This window comes from Pimephales promelas, chromosome 5, assembly GCF_988280905.1.
Source record: "Pimephales promelas chromosome 5, fPimPro1.hap1.1, whole genome shotgun sequence".
In the NCBI taxonomy this organism is placed as follows: domain Eukaryota; kingdom Metazoa; phylum Chordata; class Actinopteri; order Cypriniformes; family Leuciscidae; genus Pimephales; species Pimephales promelas.
Window position 1 is genome coordinate 5864029 of NC_142773.1, and position 20472 is coordinate 5884500.

The 20472-nt window shown below is 41.8% G+C and overlaps 1 protein-coding gene across 2 annotated transcripts; it reads right to left on the reverse strand.

The window, feature by feature from the left end:
- Positions 1–634: 634 nt before the first annotated feature.
- ripk1l (receptor (TNFRSF)-interacting serine-threonine kinase 1, like) lies at positions 635–19906 on the reverse strand. Of its 2 annotated transcripts, XM_089130835.1 has the most exons (11): positions 19855–19906; positions 19285–19465; positions 18672–18828; positions 16218–16355; positions 14939–15170; positions 13256–13405; positions 11947–12023; positions 9718–9790; positions 7643–8203; positions 7377–7532; positions 635–3128 (listed from the first exon to the last, which is right to left on the reverse strand). In XM_089130835.1, the coding sequence occupies exons 2-11, from the start codon at positions 19440–19442 to the stop codon at positions 2839–2841; spliced, it is 1992 nt and encodes a 663-aa protein (XP_088986961.1). In that variant the 5' UTR covers positions 19443–19465; positions 19855–19906; the 3' UTR covers positions 635–2838. The 2 variants fall into 2 exon arrangements, with proteins under 2 accessions (XP_088986961.1, XP_039515338.2); XM_039659404.2 differs by having other exon boundaries at positions 19285–19898.
- Between the last annotated feature and the right edge of the window lie 566 nt (positions 19907–20472).

Here is a 20472-nt window from a genome sequence, read left to right on the forward strand (position 1 = left end):
AATATTTAATTAGTAGTGAGAATTAGACCCTAATCTAAATATATATCACTGAATTACTCTCACTATACTGATCAATGGAAGAAGGACACATTTCATATGTAGAACTACAAAGACAATAGACAGAAAAATCTTTTTAATATAACAGTTTGGATTGATATTTCAAAAATGTTTATATATACAGATCTGAGAAGAATCCGGTGGTTGTAATACATTTTGCTGGCATGGTTTGGGTCACGGCAAACCAATGTAACACTTTATCCCATGAAGTGCATTTCTATCCAGACGGAAGTGCTGTCTTCCAATCATCAGGGGCCAGTTGTTCAAATATAATCACATTTCAGCTGTCGGATTGGATCAAATCTTGAAAATGGTTGTTCAAAAGAAAAATCTAAATCTAAAATCTAAATATCAGATAAAAAAAAAATAAAAAAAATCCAGTCTTGGTTTTGATCAGGATAAAATTGTCAGTTTGTTCAAAACGTTTCAGTAAGATTAGGATACCTCAAATTTGGAACACAACTTGTTTAGATTTATGGCTCTGATTATCTCAGTTTTAGAGTAAAAAATGTTTTTGAAAATATATGCAGCATATAAAGATTGAAAATAGTATTTTTGCACATTTTTCATAATAAACACAAAATTCGGTAACGTTTTGTAAGTTAAATGTTTAACATTTTTCACTTCAAAGAGAAGCGATCAAAGCCTGAAGTCTGTGTTTTAAACAAGGCATTCAAGAGACATGACAATTTAAGTTGGAAATTTCATTTTCAGGTCTATGCTCAAAACGTGAAGAAATGGATTATAAATACAGCATAAATATAATTAACTACCATAAAATCCCAAGTGTTCATCTGGATCACGCGGACCCAACCTATTTTTATTTGAAAACCGGCCCAAAATTAAGATGGATCACCTGATCCTGGATAGCAAAACATGGGATTTCCAAATATAGATCATTGGCATTAGGCACTGGATAATGATTTATTGTAATTTGAGTGCTTATCTCCATTAATGAGAGTGGCATATTTAAATATAAATGTGTATTGAATGAAAAAGAGAGTTGGAAATAATTTTGTTTACTTTGCTCATTTCAGTTAATGAGTGCGTTCACATAAGAGTGTGCATACAAGTTTATTTTTTATAAATCCCCATGTTTCAATGCCCATTTCGTGCGTACGCAACATTTATACACCAGTTCAAACTGTGTGTTGGTTTTCCATGTCATTTGTCACCCGTCTGCATACCAGCATTTCATATAAAACAAATCACTAAACAGAAAATCATTTGGTTCCTTAAAAAGGTCGATTCAACGGAAATGGAAAATGGTAGTTGCCAAAAACGGCCAATAATGAACTCAAGACATGCTATGATTTGTTTACAGTATTATAAAGAATTGTAATCATTATGCTGAAGCATTCAACACGTGTCCAATCCAGTAAAAAATACACTGTGTAACAGTAATGGATGTTATTCTGTCAGCCTTGTAAAGGTTCACCTTTAGATAAACGTGATCGTGACACTAGCATACGGCGTACCCGTCAACCCTCAGTTCTCACGTATTTTACCTTGCTATTCCGCTATCATCCCGTTTAAATATTTTATAAAATCCCACTGGGCGCAAACCTTTACTGTCGATGGCGCAAACCAATTAGGCGGAAATCCCGCCCTGCAGCTAATTTCATTGGTTAAAGGGATACTTCACCTCTGGAAAGATGAATGTATATTTAAAATGGGTCATTTATGTTGAAGAAATGTGAAATTATTTTTGAATTTGGAGCTTTTTAGACTGAGAAAAGCTAGAAAATGTATTTTTGGCTAATGCGAATGAAAGACAACAACTCCCAGAATGCACTTGCTTCACTTCACTTCACTTGCCCTAGGAGCCCACGGCTACCGGTAACAGAGCGCAGTAGTCAAACAACAAGTCTAGGCTACTAGTGATGAGTCTGCCGGAAAATGTGTTTCTAGATCACCTAAAATGTCCAGGATTCCAGGATGTCCATTCATCATGTTTACTGTGGCGAGCAGGACGAGTGAGGGCCGCGGGAGAACAGCGTGAGGCCGGTGGCGTGATTACCAATGAGCGACACCTGAGAGACGAACCGGTCTCGTATCTCTCACGAGGAGCGGGAATTTTCTTAGCAATGTTAAAACGCACATCAACCGATCACTTGTTTAGTGTTCATTTAAACACTACATTCAGATTTACCAATTGCGATGAATTCAGTTCCATTAAAACAAAAGGTGTGCTTGTAAACAATGAATGACGACTGCAGAAAGCAAAAGCTGAATCCCGGACATCGACGGCCGTATATGTCCGGGAAAAAGAGGATGGTAACCCCTACTACTCAGCTTTCTCCACAGAACAAGAGCCTGCTAGCTTAGCTTCCAAAAAAAGATGTCTGACACTATGTGTTCATTCTGTGAGTGAGATCCCATCACCCTCTATGGGCGGGTTGAGAACATGCGGGACAGCCGCTACTACTGACTGCAATCTTTAGCCTCTGGACAAAAAATCCTCCGATGATGCAGAATGACGATTGTTGCATCATCAGAGGATTTTTTCCAGACAAAAAATACATAAATCTCTTGTCTCAGGGAGATATGAGGGTGGAAAGCACGGTAATTCGAAATTACTACAGGTTTTCTACAAAGCTTAATGCTAAATCCTGAAGTATCCCTTTAAGGTTATGACAGACATGACCAATAAAATCGTTAGAATCGGGCGGGATTTCCACTGAAGTCGGAAAAAAATCGCGTGAAGAGGACATCATGTGTACACCCCCCACCCCCCAGTCAGATCTCCCGTATTTAGGAATCCATATGTTGACAGGTATTTCATGCGGCAGTGTTTCCGGACTCCAGCAGCTGTAGGAGGACGCTGGGTTTGATGCAGCCCTCCAGCGCACGGCACAGTTTACCCACGGTGATGCCCAGCAGACCCTCCTTCATCTTCCAGCGCTCCAGCATCTGGTGCACCATCTCTGCCAGGCCGTCGCGGTTGTAGTCGTGCTCGATGGTGTCCACGTCTATGTCAGTCAGACCCAGTTTACGCGCCACTTGCTTCCAGTTCCCACCGACGTTCTTCCGCACGAGCTCCAGGTGATCTTCGCTAATGGTGTGGTACTCTGTTCACGACAACACAATCACACGACAGAGACATTTATCAGACACAGCACAGCACAAATCACAATTATTTGTTTCCCAAAATCTGTGTTTTCCGTTTTTCATTTTGGTTGGTTGATGGGTTTAATCACCAAAAAGGATGTCTAGTTAATTGAATTCACAAAACTTTAATAAATTATTTTATTAAAGTTTTGTGCATTCAATTAACAAGACACATAGAAAGCAATAGGATTCAGGCATGTAAATTAGAAAAAGAAAAAGAAAAACCTGAACCCTCAACACCACAATTATTAAATATGTCTTTTATTTTTTTTACATTTTATTATATTAATATGGAAATATCTATCTATTGAAATAATACACTGTTGTGCTTCAAATTTAAAACTGTTTAATAATCATAATAACAATAATATATTTTATTAATACTTGTTATAATAACAATATTAATAGAATTATTACAGGGTTCGTACACTAGCTTTCGGAGACACTCGCTCTCGGAGACACTCGCTCTCTGAGACACTCGCTCTCGGGGACACTCGCTCCCGGACACACGCGCTCCCGGACACACTCGCTCTCTGGGACACTCGCTCTCTGAGACACTCGCTCTCGGGGACACTCGCTCCCGGACACACTCGCTCTCTGAGACACTCGCTCTCGGGGACACTCGCTCCCAGACACTCGCTCTCGGGGACACTCGCTCTCGGGGACACTCGCTCTCGGAGACACAAGCGCTCTCGGGGACACTCGCTCTCGGAGACACAAGCGCTCTCGGGGACACTAGCTCTCGGACACACACGCTCTCGGACACGCGCTCCTGGACACACTCGCTCTTGGAGACACTCTGTCTCTGGGACACCCGCTCTCGGGCATAATCGCTGGACACACGCGGTTTCGGAATCACTCACTCTCTGACACAAGCTCTCTCAGGGACACTCGGTCTTGGACACACTCAGGGGACATTCTGTCTCTCTCACGCACTGTTGAGCGCGCTCGCTCTCGGACACACTCGCTCATGGGGACACACGGGGACACTCTTGCTCTCAGGGACACTCTGTCTCTCTCACGCACTGTCGAGCACACTCGGTCTCGGACACACGCGCTCTCAGGGACATGCGCTCTCGGGGACACTCGCTAGACACACTCGCTCCTGGACAAACTCACTCCCGGACACACTCGCTCCTGGACACACTCGCTCTCGGGCACACCCGGTCTCGGGGACACCCGCTCTCGGGGACACCCGGTCTCGGACACACTCGCTCTCGGACACACTCGCTCATGCGGACACACGGGGACATTCTTGTTCTCAGGGACACTCTGTCTCTCTCACGCACTGTCGAGCACGCTTGCTCCCAGACACTCACTCTCGGAGACACTCGCTCTCAGGGACACTCGGTCCCGGACACAAGCGTTCTCAAGGACACTCGCTCCTGGAGACACTCGCTCTCGGGGACACTCGCTCCCGGACACAAGCGTTCTCAAGGACACTCGCTCTCGAAGACACTCGCTCTCGGGGACAAGCGTTCTCAAGGACACTCGCTCTCGGGGACAAGCGTTCTCAAGGACACTCGCTCCTGGAGACACTCGCTCTCGAAGACACTCGCTCTCGGGGACACTCGCTCCCGGACACACTCGCTCTCTGGGACACTCGCTCTCGAAGACACTCGCTCTCGGGGACACTCGCTCCTAAACACACGCGCTCTCGGGGACACTCGCTCTCGGGGACACTCGCTCTCGGGGACACTCGCTCTCGGAGACACAAGCGCTCTCGGGGACACTCGCTCTCGGAGACACAAGCGCTCTCGGGGACACTAGCTCTCGGACACACACGCTCTCGGACACGCGCTCCTGGACACACTCGCTCTTGGAGATACTCTGTCTCTGGGACACCCGCTCTCGGGCATAATCGCTGGACACACGCGGTTTCGGAATCACTCACTCTCTGACACAAGCTCTCTCAGGGACACTCGGTCTTGGACACACTCAGGGGACATTCTGTCTCTCTCACGCACTGTTGAGCGCGCTCGCTCTCGGACACACTCGCTCATGGGGACACACGGGGACACTCTTGCTCTCAGGGACACTCTGTCTCTCTCACGCACTGTCGAGCACACTCGGTCTCGGACACACGCGCTCTCGGGGACACTCGCTAGACACACTCGCTCCTGGACAAACTCACTCCCGGACACACTCGCTCCTGGACACACTCGCTCTCGGGCACACCCGGTCTCGGGGACACCCGGTCTCGGACACACTCGCTCTCGGACACACTCGCTCATGCGGACACACGGGGACATTCTTGTTCTCAGGGACACTCTGTCTCTCTCACGCACTGTCGAGCACGCTTGCTCCCAGACACTCACTCTCGGAGACACTCGCTCTCAGGGACACTCGGTCCCGGACACAAGCGTTCTCAAGGACACTCGCTCCTGGAGACACTCGCTCTCGGGGACACTCGCTCCCGGACACAAGCGTTCTCAAGGACACTCGCTCTCGAAGACACTCGCTCTCGGGGACAAGCGTTCTCAAGGACACTCGCTCCTGGAGACACTCGCTCTCGAAGACACTCGCTCTCGGGGGCACTCGCTCCCGGACACAAGCGTTCTCAAGGACACTCGCTCTCGAAGACACTCGCTCTCGGGGGCACTCGCTCCCGGACACAAGCGTTCTCAAGGACACTCGCTCTCGAAGCCACTCGCTCTCGAAGACACTCGCTCTCGGGGACACTCGCTCTCGGGGACACTCGCTCCTGGAGACACTCGCTCTCGAAGACACTCGCTCTCGGGGACACTCGCTCTCGTGGACACTCGCTCTCGGGGACACTCGCTCCCTGACACAAGCGTTCTCGGGGACACTCGCTCCTGGACACACTCGTTCTCTGAGACACTCTGTCTCAGGGACACCCGCTGGACACACTCGCTCTCTGACACTCTCTCTCCCGGACACAAGCGCTCTCGGGCACACTCGCTCTCGGGGACACCCGCTGGACACACTCGGTCTCAGACAAACACGCTCTCAGACAAACTCACTCCCGGACACACTCGCTCCTGGACACACTCGCTCTCGGGCACACCCGGTCTCGGGGACACCCTGTCTCGGGTACACATGCTCTCGGGGACACCCGCTCTCGGGGACACCCGGTCTCGGACACGCTCATGCGGACACACGGGGACATTCTTGTTCTCAGGGACACTCTGTCTCTCTCACGCACTGTCGAGCACGCTCGCTCCCTGACACAAGCGTTCTCGGGGACACCCGCTCCTGGACACACTCGTTCTCTGAGACACTCTGTCTCAGGGACACCCGCTGGACACACTCGCTCTCTGACACTCTCTCTTCCGGACACAAGCGCTCTCGGGCACACTCGCTCTCGGGGACACCCGCTGGACACACTCGGTCTTAGACAAACACGCTCTCGGACACGCGTGCTCTCGGACACGCGCTCTCAGACATGCGCTCTTGGACACACTCGCTCCCGGACAGACTCGCTCTCAGAGACACTCTGTCTCGGGGACACCCGCTCTCGGGGAAACTCGCTCTCAGGGACACGCGCTCTCGGACACACTCGCTGGACACACGCGCTCTCGGACTCACTCGCTCTCGGACACAAGTGCTCTCAGGGACACACGCTCTTTGACACACTCTGGGGACATTCTGTCTCTCTCAGGCACTGTTGAGCGCGCTCGCTCTCGGACACACACACTCTCAGGGACACTCGCTCTCGGGGACACTCGGTCTTGGACACGCGCTCTAGGACACAGACGCTCTCGGACACACTCGCTCTTGGACACAATCGGCCCCTCTCATGCACAATCGAGCGCCCTCGCTCTCAGGGAAACTCTGTCTCTCTCACGCACTGCCGAGAGGGCTCGCTCTAGGACACACTTGCTCTCGGACACACTCCCTCTCGGTGACACTCGCTCTCGGGGACACTCGCTTGCGCCGTTCGCTTCACTTATGTCCAGTCCAGCGCCTCAAACACACACACTCACCAGAGAAAAAAACATATGGCGGAGAAAGAACCTAGTCGGGTGAAAACTGCTTCAGTGAGCTCGATTATAGTAATGCCGGGTTTTTTTTGTCAGTAACAGCGTTGTAACTGTAACGGCGGAAACAGTAATTTGATTGATTACTCATTAATGAAAAAAATAACGCTGTTATTTATAACGCTGTTAAACCCATTACTGTTTAAAAGTAACCCTGAACTTTCCACAGTAACTCACTAGGTATGAAGCAGCATGAGAGCGTCTTACCGTACTTCAAAAGAAGCTCATTATATCTGTTTCCGTTGGCAGATCCAGTGGATAATGAGCTGAAGGATAATGGGCTCATATCAGACATTCGCAAATTCATTGTGTTGCAATTCCCGATTTGAATTGCTTTGGCATTCGAGATGTTCACAGGCCACCCTAAAGAAAAAGCAAACAAAGCAGAAGAAAAGTTAAAAGTACGGTCCCAGTACGGCACGTCATTCCAAGGTAAAACAAATCAGTAGCTTGCTGTTCACTGCTCACTGTACCCGAGTCAGACGGAGGACATATGAGTTGCGGGTTAAATCGCAGGCCAGGGTTTGAATCCGGTATGAGAGACTCTGCTGCCCATCCACTATCTGGGCAGGACTTGAAACGATCATATGTTGGATGATGAGGATTTTTAAGTCTGTCTACCTCAGAAAAGGACATTGAGAGCTGACTTGCAAAGTCTTGCCTTTGAGAACCGTCTAATGAAGTCGCAGCGGCCGGTCTCAGATAGAGATTGTCCTGCGGGGTTGTGTAAGTGGTGGGTTTCACAGAAGACAGCTCTCCGGGCCACCTACTACTGGCTGGTTGCTGTGGGAGCAGATTATGGACGCTGTGCGATGGCAAGTCTGGCTGATCGACAATTCGACTGCCATATTTGTGATAGTTGTACTCTTGTGCCAGTTTCAGCTCCAGATGTGGAGAGCTGGGTGGAGCTGCGTCCATCTCCAGGAGAGACTCTTCAGCCGTCCTGAAGCTGAGGTCTTCAATGCTGGCCTCCACCGGACCGATGTCTGAGCTTCTCAAGGGCGCTGGAGAGTCTCTGGAAGATGGCGAATGGTCTGCGGAAACACAAGAAACGTTACATATATGAGGACCTGATGTGCCTCACGCGCAATGAACATTGTTGCAAAAAAAAAAAAAATTCACAAACTATGAAACAACTTAAACAAACTCAGTCGTGTTGTCACTCATGTACACAGCGAATCCCCCATGGAGCGAGCCATGATTCAAATAATATTTCAGCAAACCCTTCTGTTACTAGGTAGAAGCTTTACTTTGATACTCCAAGTCATGAGTTTATAAAATTAAGATAATTCTAGTATAATTTCCCCTTTTGTTATATTCAGAGTTGATTCAGACACACACTGACAGACTTTGACTGAAGTGTTATGGAAACATTTAGGTTTCAAAAGCATATAAATGTTATTCCTGCAAGGAAAATAAATGTTAGTTATGATTAATTAAATAAAAAAATAATCACAGTGTATAAACCACATTTTATTATTACGTTCAGTAATGGAACCATTTAACAGACAGTGATGATGCATTACCTTGGCATTAAATTACAGAAAACTGCTGCTTAAGTGTTTCTAATACAACGGCTGAGGGAGTGATGGCAAATTTGACATCTCTCTCTCTTCTGACCAACGTAATCAATCTCTTGACATTTTCTTCCTATTTTTAACGTCATAGAAATGCTATTGTGGATTTTTTCTTTTGTAATTGGAGCAAATGGGAATGAAAAAATCCTTTAAAATCCTCTATATTTAACAGTATTCTGAACAGAAAGGGAAAGGTAATGAAAAATACAAGTATAAAGCAAACATAAATTATAGTGGCAATCATAATAAACATCATTTATTAAAAACACCAAACCTAAAACAATTAATTTAAAAGCGAAACATGCGCTGCACCCGAACATGCCTATTTCCATACTATATAGTAGTTGAAAAATAGTAAATGACAAAAGAAGGACAAATGGTTTAAAAGCATTTGCATTAATAAGAACGGGATCATATAATGTAACACTACCCAAAGGATGACAAAAATGAACGGATGCTGCGTTACTTAATTGCGTTAAAAATATTTTAATGCGTTAAACTGGGAAAAAAAATTAATTGCATGCGTTAATGTGTTAACAGCCCTAATATATATATATATAAAACGCATCGCTTCACTATGTATACACCCATATATATATGAAGAGTTCAGATGCAAAAGCCTCTAAATGCCATTTGAAATTTTCTTCTAAAAGGACCATTTTTATCAAGCTTGTATATTTAAGTTCAGTAATTTCACTTAAATGACAATTAATAGGCAATCTTCATTGCCATTTAAGTAAAATTTCTGAACTTAAATATACAAGCTTGATAAAAATGATCATTTTAGAAGAAAATTTCAAATGGCACTTAGAGGCTTTTGCATCTGAACTCTTCATATACAGTATATATATATATATATATATATGGGTGTCACAATGATAAACAACAAAAATGCCACTTGATGTCAAATGGTTGCAAATAAAACTGCAAATCCACAACATGAATGTAATTTTATGAACACATTTGCTTACCTTCAGGAGTGAGTGAGTCTGTTGTGAGGGATTTCATTTTTTCTACAAGCTCCTCAGGGCCCTGATACAATGTCTGTGCAGAACAACATAGCAACATAATGAAATAAATAACACTAGCACGACAGTCCCATGTTTCACTTCCTGACTGCATCTCTACCACAAATGCAGTCATTATTAAGTGACTGGTTTCAAAACGTGCACAACATGAGTTCAAGTAGATGTGTGAATGCAAGAAATATGGTCTAGTAACGACCAATTCACGACTGAATCATACGGAGTCTGTTCTTTTCAATAGCTGTGTTTACACAGGCCCTAATAATTAGGATTTTAGTGCAGATTAACAGTTTGGAATATAGTCTTCAATGCAAATACTACTCAATTATGTTATAAATATGCTAATTCATGTATAACACCATCTAGCAACTTTTCGAGCAGGCTTTAGTTACTTTCCATTGAAAGAAGTTTGCAACAAATTCTCCTTCCACTCAGCGTCTGTTAAATGGAGCAGAACAACATCGTCCCATCAGTCCTTGCTTCGGACTCTCATCCACTGCTTGTTTGGGGTGTTTTTACTGCTTGATAAATATAAGCAGGACGGCACAGAGCTTTATGTGCTCGCCGTTTCCTAAATTAGCACCCGGAATAGATAAATATCAAGTCTGCTCTTTAAAACAAGGAAAAGAAGCAATGTAGGAGAATGATTGTGTTAACAGCGGGAAACTCTGTACATTTTTGCAGTGTGCACGTGTTAAAAGAACCCTCAAGAACGCCTCAAGATAGCAACTCGTGGCCTCAAGATAGTAACTCGTGGCCTCAAGATAGTAACTCGTGGCCTTGAGATACTAACTCGTGGCCACAAGATACTAACTTGTGGCCTCAATATAGTAACTCGTGGCCTCAAGATAGTAACTTGTGGCCTCAAGATACTAACTCGTGGCCTCAAGATAAGGCCACGAGTTAGTATCTTGAGGCCACGAGTTAGTATCTTGAGGCCACGAGTTACTATCTTGAGGCCACGAGTTACTATCTTGAGGCCACGAGTTAGTATCTTGAGGCCTCGAGTTACTATCTTGAGGCCACGAGTTAGTATCTTGAGGCCACGAGTTACTATCTTGAGGCCACGAGTTAGTATCTTGAGGCCACAAGTTACTATCTTGAGGCCACGAGTTACTATCTTGAGGCCACGAGTTAGTATCTTGAGGCCACGAGTTACTATCTTAAGGCCACGAGTTAGTATCTTGAGGCCACGAGTTAGTATCTTGAGGCCACGAGTTACTATCTTGAGGCCACGAGTTAGTATCTTGAGGCCACAAGTTACTATCTTGAGGCCACGAGTTAGTATCTTGAGGCCACGAGTTAGTATCTTGAGGCCACAAGATAGTTATAGTAAATTTTTTTTGCCAAAGTGGGGCTAGGGGGGCTCCGTAGGACACTGTTACTATAATGCAGAAACACACAGAAAATAATATCATATGAGTTTTGTCAGTCTATAAAGGAGTGTAAAAGGTGTTTTGTTTAGCTCTATCCTCGTCAAGTTCAAGGGTCACTCACACATTTTATTTTATAAAGTTTTAGATATGGATATTTTTCTAATACAAATGCATTGCTTCACTTCAGAAGGCCTTTATTAACCCCCGGAGCCGTGTGGAGAACTTTTATCATGGATCGATGCACTTTTATGGGCTTCAAATTATCAACACCCATTCAATGCCATTATAAAGCTTAGAAGAGCCAGGATATTTTTAGATATAACTCTGTATGTATTCATCTGAAATAAGAAAGTCATGGATGGCGTGAGGGTGAGTGAATCATGGCCTAATTTTTATTTTTGGGTGAACAATCAAGAACAAAGTTTCTTAGAGGAACGCAAAAGTTTTGCGAGAAATACACAAGCATTGAAAAATATTTTTTCCTTCCACCACCATGTCCCTTCAGGGGCTCCGTAGATTATAAAACAAATCTTGCACACTATTGTATACTATTAAAATCATTTTTTCATTCAAAATCGTTTTATCATTTTGAAGTCTAAATACTTAAACATATATTTAAGTATTTATCATGTATATTTCAGGGAATTTCTGTGCACAGGCGATTATGTAATAATCTCAGCATGCCTAGCAAACTTTTAAAAGAATAAATGAGTGATTACTTTGGGACATTTCAACATCTCAACTGACAGATTCACCTGACAAACAAACTGAACAAACACACAAAACAAAAACAACTTACCATCAGACTTTCCAAATCGGCTTTTACGTTTGGTTCCAGCTTTTCTCTGTAAAACGGTAACAAGCTCTCATAGCTATCTGTAAAAAATAAATAAAAATAAACAAACTGAAAATCTGAACTGGTTTTTGGATACAATGTAATCCAGGCCCAAAATGAACAGTCAACATGTGCCAAATGCAATTACAAACCGGTTTTGGCAAGCAAATAAAACTTGTAAAACAAATAAAAGAATGCAGGCCCTTTACACCATGAACGATAATTGTTTGCTTTTTTACATGTTCAACTTTCCTTAATGTGTAATATTGCTGTTTGTTTCTAAACTCTCTGAAACACCCTCATTGTAGTCAGATATTGATATTTATTCCTGGAACGAAGACGTTACAATATTCCTCATTTAAATAATTCCTGCCAAAGGCATATGCAAAATAAAGGGTCGGAGTCTGGTTGAATTAGTTAATAGAGTAGGTTGAGTTAGTAGTGTACAGCATTGAAACTTGCTTTTTGGTAAGGGACGGGACATGCTGGAAGTGTTTGACCAATCAGAGCACAGTGTGTTTTTCAGAAGGAGTGACTTCATAGAGACAGGAACTAAAAAGAGCGTTACTGACAGACTGGGAAGAGAGGGGTTGCAATGTCAAATTTGTGAAAAGTAATGCGTTTCTGAACATTCAAGCATAAAAACAGCATGTGTTGCATTTGAGATGGTAAACAAGACACTGCAACTGGTATTGGCACTAATACTATGGGGAACGCCACCAGTGTAAGCCAATAATCATTGGAAGATGGCATTAATGACAGTAACGTCTATGAATCTGTGTATGATATTGATACAATGGGGAAGCAATACCTGCTACGCCATGCTGAGGGAATGTCTGCCTGAATATGAATAAACATAGTGGACAAAGCATAAATATGGTCAAGTCAAAAGCATGTCAAGCCCATGAGCGCATCCCATGATGAAACCAGATGTGGCATTGAAGTTCCAGTTCAAAATGAAACAAAATCAAGACTTTAAAAAAGGGCATTATAGGTCCCGTTGTGTTCCCAGAGAACTGTTCTCATTGGAGTAATCTTAAAGAACCTCTTTCCACTATTGAAAAAACTTTTATGCAATGGAAAGGTTCCACGTATGTTTAAGGTTCTTGAAACCATTTATGCCAAAGATTGTAAATGAATGTGCTTAATTGACAGATATTATGCAAATCATGTCTGGTGAGGAAGATTTGTGGTTGGTAAATATTCTCAATTCACTCGCATTTGGCGCGCGTGGAAAAACATTAATTCGAGGATAAAACTTCAGTGCTTCTACCTTTAAATGTGGGGCGGTCCTTGCTCTCCTCCTTCCAGCACATCTTCATGAGGTCTATGATCTCTTGAGGTGTGTCACTCGGGATTAGCGCTTCATCGGGCCGTTCCCCCTGACACACACAGTGGCAGATTTGATCCTCACTTCTGGCATCTGAAGTAACAGAAAAAAGCCTTTCTGGTTTAATCCTGGTCTTGAGCTTGTTGTAGGGCAAATATTAAAGCAACACCAAGTAACTTTCCCTCTGCGGTCGCCCTACAGGTTGGAAGCGAAATTGTCCATTCCCGCTGTCGTAAATAATTTAGCCTACCGTCGCACGCGCGCTCGCTGTTTATCCAGCACCGGCTTTGAAACGAACGATGTCCACAGACTAAGGAAGAGTATGTTACATGATTGCGACATCAGAAACGAAGAAAAACTAAATAAAGACTATTGTAACGGTTGACATAGCAAGTCAAATTTGTAGTCTCAATAGAACTACAGAAACGCGACCCGATCTGGCAATCTTACATAGCGTGGTTATAGCAGATACACGACTGCAAAGCGAATACAGAAGTGCCTTTCACCCTGTTACGACTTATGCCGAGTTCAGACTGCATGATTTTAGCCACGATTTTGGCTCGCCGACAGGTTTTGAGAAATCGCCGACAAATGCCCGAAATCACAGGCAAATCGGCGCTCGTTCACGCGAGTGACAATCACGCAGTGTGAATGAACAAAGACGCGAACTGAGAGAATCACCGACGAGTCGCCGACGCCCGTGAGATATCTGGCATGCTAAATATCTGGACCTGTCGGCGATTCAAAATCCTGCTGTGTGAAAAGTGTTTTGACTGAAAACTACATCGGCGATCACCGGCAGCCAGTGAGAGAGCAAGATACAGAGCAGCGGGGAGTTCGGGGAGGAGTTATAGATCACATATCAACATATATTGTTTAAGAAAAAAAGCTTCTTCTCGGTCTATTTGGACACAATAAATGGAAGAAAAATTAATAGAAATTTGGCAGGAGCACTCGTGTCTGTTTGACGTTTCACCAGCTGTACCACAACCGGGTCGAAAAAAAAAAAGTATCACGTGAGAACTCTGGTCTTGCACGTGTGGTGTCGCGTTGTTTCCTTTTCACATCTCACGTGTGTTTGTTGTGAAACGTAGTTTGCGCAACGTGCTAGACAGTCTGTCGACGATTTTTCCTATTGTAAAGTCATGCAGTGTGAAACCTTCTGTCACCGATCAATCGTCCAGTGTGAACACAGCAGTGACTGAATGCTGGCCAAGATAGTCATGCAGTGTGAAAAGAACAGCGACCCGACTACTTTGAAAATCATGCAGTCTGAACTCGGCATTAATGAACCACTGAAACGATTTTGGGAACATTATTTTAAGGTAAAAAAATCTTACTTAGTGTTGCTTTAAAGAGGGTTTAAAAGGGGCATTTACATAGCCTTAAAAGCACAATGACAAAAAGTGACTATTTTATTGTAGGAAATGGTCATGTTAAATTATATCATGGCTGTTTTGGGTCAAATAAAGTTACATGAGGCTAGTGTTATATCAGGGACCCCCCTTTTTTGTCTTTGAGAATAAGGAACTGTGCTGTTTAAACTGACAGCAATGATGAAAAAGACTCTCTGGCACATATAAAAAAGCAGTGCTAACATTGACCTTGTTCTGAAACGAGACTCACTTTCATACGGCTCACGGCCCGTGAGGATGACCCAAACTACTATGGCAAAACTGTAGACGTCAGATTTTTCGGTGGAGCGGGTGTGGATGCTCTCGAGGTGCTCCGGGGCCATATAGCACAGCGTGCCAGCGCCGCGCGCACACGTCTTCTTTCCCAGGCGACTCTGTCTGCGAGATTCCTCTTTCGTCAGCTTGCTCCACGCCTCAGATGTGGCCAGACCCAGATCTGCTATCTGATGCAAAACAAACAAACACTCATTAGTGGTGCAATGTGGGATTGAATAAGTGCACTCAATGACGTCCACTGTGGTTTCAGACACTCAAATAACGGCCAAATGAGGGTATAGGGGGCGATTTCAGAATGATTAAACCAACATTTAAGATGCTGTGCGATGCGATTGGTCCACTGGTTTGATTAGTAATCCAATCTAATCTGTTGAGGCTGAATCACATGAGTTTTTTGACACGCATTGAGGGATTTGTTTGATAAATGTGTTTCTATTGTAGTTTATATGCGATATCCCAAAATGCATGCGATATACTATATGTTTCTTATCTTTGCAATTTATTTCTTTTTTTATATTGCAATGACAAAATATTGCAGGAAGATACTACAGACATTATTAGCTGCTTGACGAGACACATGTGCAAAATATGAAGTTAAAAATAGCAATTATGATTTTGATAGAAGTCATAATTTTGTCTTGTTTTATGAGGTTGGTGCTGCGGGACCATATAAAACCATAATCTAATCTATTAATAATTAATTTCATTTAAGGCAAGACATCACAGGTCAATAGGGTAAAAATATTAACTATATTATATACTGTAGTTATCATCATACTTCCCCAGTTGACTGATTACATTAAGAATTGCAATACATTTTTGTATTACAAGTTTTCTGAAAACTCTATTACACTTTATTTAAGGTGTCCGTGTTACAGTGTAATTATACATTTAAGTGCTGAGTATTAATAATTAACTACATGTACTTACTATAGAGTTTACATTAGGATTATGGTTTGGTTGAGGGTTAGTTATGTAATAACTTAATAATTTATTGTTATTACGACAGTAACTACATGTAACTTGTAACAAGGACACTGTAAAATAAAGTGTTACCGAAACTTATTTTGAAAAACAACCTTTAAAATAAAAATATGTACTGTAATTGAAATATACAGACTTAAATAAAGTGTATTAGGTAACTTTTTACTTAAAGGGGTGTGTACATTGCACAACTTTTACAAAAGGGTGTTTTTTGGGGGAAAGTTTCATACTTTTATATGGAAATGCTTGTCCACAAGGATGTTTTCCGGTTTTAGATCTTTGTGAATAACTTGGTTCTCCATGAGATAAACCATTCCCTCCAAGATTTCCAGAATGATCCTTCCTTTCACAGATATTGGAACCGTCACCTGGAACAAACGATATGAGGAAATTATTAAGTGCACCACTTCAAAACTGAGGAGAAATTTCTCTTAAAATGAACTGCATTAACTGATGGAATGGTTCATTTTCATTGGTTTCCTAATTGCCCTGTAAACTAAAGGGATTAGAGTCATGATGAAGTAAAAAATGGACAAATCTTATCTTTTTTTATGGAATATTGTATAATCTTTAATCAAGATAATCCCTGCTTCTTCTCTCACAGAATCTCTTTTCTACTGTTCCCGTTACACGAATATATACGCAGGGAAAAAAAGCTAAACTTTTTCAGATTTGTGAAAAAAGCGAAACTTTCTGAAAGTTTTGAAAATAAAATCACGAACCACAGTGGGTATTTCATGTAGCTGTTAAAGTACCTTTTGTAGAATAATTATAAACTTTATGAAACAAAAACAGAACATTTTTTAAAAAGTAATATTTGAATCCATTTTTCTGCTTTAATTCATCAAGTGTAGTGACATTATGCCTTCTCCTTTCCTCACTGAAGCACTGTCTCATTGGTTTCATATGGATTACATCATTAATTTCACATTTCAAGCTTTCTATATATAATTTGGTAACACTTAACTTGAAGAGGTGTGCATAAGACTCACATGAAACCTTCATAATCATGACATGACACATTTGAGGTTTACAGTAATGCATGTTTATGACAACTGTTATTGAGTGTCATTCGCTCAATTATGACATTTTTAATGCACATATGACATTGTTTGAAATGTCTTTGTTATGACAACATGACATTACCAAGACAACATAACATGACATAGCAGATTAATTATCAATTATCAATAATTAATGATCAAACTTGATTAATTATCAAACTTAAGAAACTACTTGGCTTCAGTATATAAGAAATTACTAATGACAAATTGAATGTGTACCTACCACTGTAGTTGACATGACACAGTTATAACAGCCTCATGACACTGTGGTGGAAAATTTTTAACTGAATATTAAGCTAACCATGTTTTAACATTTGACCTCATTTAACCTGCTAAATTACTGAGACAATGTACTAAGGCCCCGTCCACACTACTGCGTTTTCATTTAAAAACGTAGAATTAAAACGAATACGATCTCCGTCCACACCAGCGTTTTATCTGCGTATTAGAATTGTAATGTTAACCCATAAAGCTAAGTGCTTTCTTAAGATTGATAATTAATCTGTCATGTTTATGACATATTTAGGACAGGTTATGATGTATTGGTTTATGTCAAGGTGCCATTACAAAGACATCTCAAACAATGTCATATTTGCTTCCAAATGTCATAACTGAGCAAATGACACTTAATGACAGTTGTCATAAACATGGATGAAACCTCCTTCATATTCATGATATGTGTCATGGGATGATTATGAATGTGTCATGTCAGTCTTATGCACACCTCTTCAAGTAAAGTGTTACCGTTTGTTTCTTTTTCCTTTATTTTACAAAAGCATAAAGATAGTAAGATACAAATAAAAGAAGACCCTTTAGTTTCAAATGAAGTCTCTTATCTATATGACCAATATAAAAAACCCAGCGCGTTCATCGAACGCTAATTTAACCTGATTTTAGAACAATGCAAAGCGCCCCTAGAGCCAGGTGTGCCAAACACTTCTTTCTAAACTCCAATGAATGTTCAATGAATGGGATGAATGTTCTCCCAGATGACGGGAAAGCCCCTCCGTCCCCCCAACAAACCCCCCTCTGGATATATGTCACAGTTAGGCAATGCAAAGGGGCGGAACATTTCCAGAAACTTCCCATGGGAAGTTAAGCTGGGGGGTTCTAGAATTAGTCCAAACTTATCAGGAATTTAAGGGAATGAATAGATCGGCTATGCATTGACATCACTAACGTTTAAACTAAAGGTTGTACTCAATATATTTTTCCTTACAACTTACCAAAGATCCAGTGATCCGTGGATTTTGACATGCAGCAGGAATCATGTTTCCTGACATTTATTTGTGTAGGATTTCGATACTGGGGAAATAAGTCTAAAGCTATGTGATCACTTATATCAATGTTACATCAATATATATCATCCAGCCCTAAAACTTTATTTAAAATGTCTAATAATGCAGAATATACGATGATAAATATTTAAATGAGTAAATGCCAATCTACCCTTCGCTCTCCAGTTGTTTCTGTGAATCGCAGCGATCAAGGTGCCAATAACTTTAAAGATGTTGAGCGTCCATAACAAGTACATTCAGATTGTCTTTGGACACTCAATGTCACACTGGTCACATTCAAATAAAAGTGCAAAACTTGATGTACATTTTGACATCGTCTCACCGTCTCCAGCATGTTGAGCAGGTTTCCGTTAGGGATGAGCTCCATTACTAAAGAATAGTCTCCATCTTCCAGAATCACACCGAGCAGCTTGACCACTCGCTGATGGTTGAGTCTGCTCATCAGACTGCCTTCATCCAGGAGAGACTGCTTCTGGCGCCTGACACACAGTCATATTAAAGTGTGTTAGTTCAACTTCACACACAAAATCATCCCATCATTACTTAGAAAGTTCACCCAAAAATTAAAAGCTTATTACCCTCAAGTTGTTCCAAACCTGTATGAGTTTCTTTCTTATGCTGAACACAAAGGAAATATGTGAAAGAATGTTTGTAATCAAACAGATCTACAGATTGACTACCATAGTATTTTCTTTTCCTACTATGGATGTTGTACCTTCAATAGTACAGTAGATCTGTTTGGTTACAAACATTCTTCAAAATATCTTCTTCTGTGTTCAGCAGAAGAAAGAAACTCATGCAGGTTTGGAACAACTTGAGGGATTGTAAACTGAGAGAATTTTCATTTTTGGGTGAACTTTCCATTTATATGTAAATTATTAAAGTCAACAAAGCATAATGAATCGAGTTCTTGCCAAGGCAAGCCTGTCACTCACCCGATACGAGGCGGTCCAGTGTAGACTGTCTTTAACACCACCTGGCCTAGTGTTTTGTGGTAACACAGGTACACTTCCCCAAACCCTCCATAATCCAAAGGCTCTTTCTTGATCAGGTCTGTTGGCTTCATGAGATTCAGACTCGATGATGTAGCCATATTTCCTCTATTCTACCACTTCCCTTAGAACAACAGAAAATTAGGCAACAACTTTATAACTCTGTCTGGAGCATTGCGGAAGTGGCGAACATTAAAAGTCTTCAAATCGATATTTCCCGACGCTCAAAAGTAAGAATTGAAATGAAAAGCCACAGAAAATAAGTTCGTAGAAAACCGACAGATACAAATTAATAATGATAAACGTCAGTACGCGAAAAGTTGCAGTTAGTTGCGCTGTACATTTCCCTTTGGCAAAACTTTTCCATTAGTTAGTTACAATACAAGTCGGATGGACGCAACTTTTCCTCTGTTCCTTTGTTGACTTCATTAGACTTCACCTACTACCGTAAAAAAAAAAACACGTTTAACACTGACCCTAAACACGAAAGTAAGTTACATCAGTATAACATACCGAGTCACATAACGCCGATTCTCTCCTCTCCTTTGCTTCCGGGATATTGGTTTACAAAAGTGAAAGTAAAATTCAGGCAGACAAACATAATCAATCACAGATCACGAGATCACACTTTTATCACACTTTTATCTAATTTAACATTTATTAGCTTGTTATTATAAATAAACAGCGAATGTTGGTAAACTTTAAAAATTATGCAGCAATGCCAATCAAAGGTTTGTAGGGTGAAGGAGCAAATGGAAGATGGATACATACATAAATAAATAGATAGGATTTATTTTATGGGCTTACAGAGACAGTGGAGTGAATCAAGCTTTCCAGAAATAAAAATATTTGAAATATGTCCTCTTTGTTGTTGTTCTCCAAGATATGCAATGTATATAAATAAAATAAAATATACATTAGTGTCAAAGAAAATGTTCAAATCAAAGGTTATGGTGATGGAGCAAATGGAAGATGAATAAATTAATTTGAATTATTTATTGACTTAATTTATAGAGACAGTTATGGATTGACTAATCAGAATCAAGCTTGCAGAAAACGGTTATAAAACAATAAAAATATCCTCTTTGTTATCATTCTCTTAAGTGTAATGGATTCATATATTTACCCATA

Bases quoted from the DNA above. Each gene is read 5' to 3' on its own strand.
- ripk1l (XM_089130835.1), bottom strand. From the start codon at position 19,442: ATGGCTACATCATCGAGTCTGAATCTCATGAAGCCAACAGACCTGATC. The intron at 13,406-14,938 runs GTGAGTCTCGTT...CTGTTACTTCAG, and splicing joins GGGCCGTGAGCCGTATGAAA to ATGCCAGAAGTGAGGATCAA. The intron at 9,791-11,946 runs GTAAGTTGTTTT...TGTTCTGCACAG, and splicing joins CCGATTTGGAAAGTCTGATG to ACATTGTATCAGGGCCCTGA.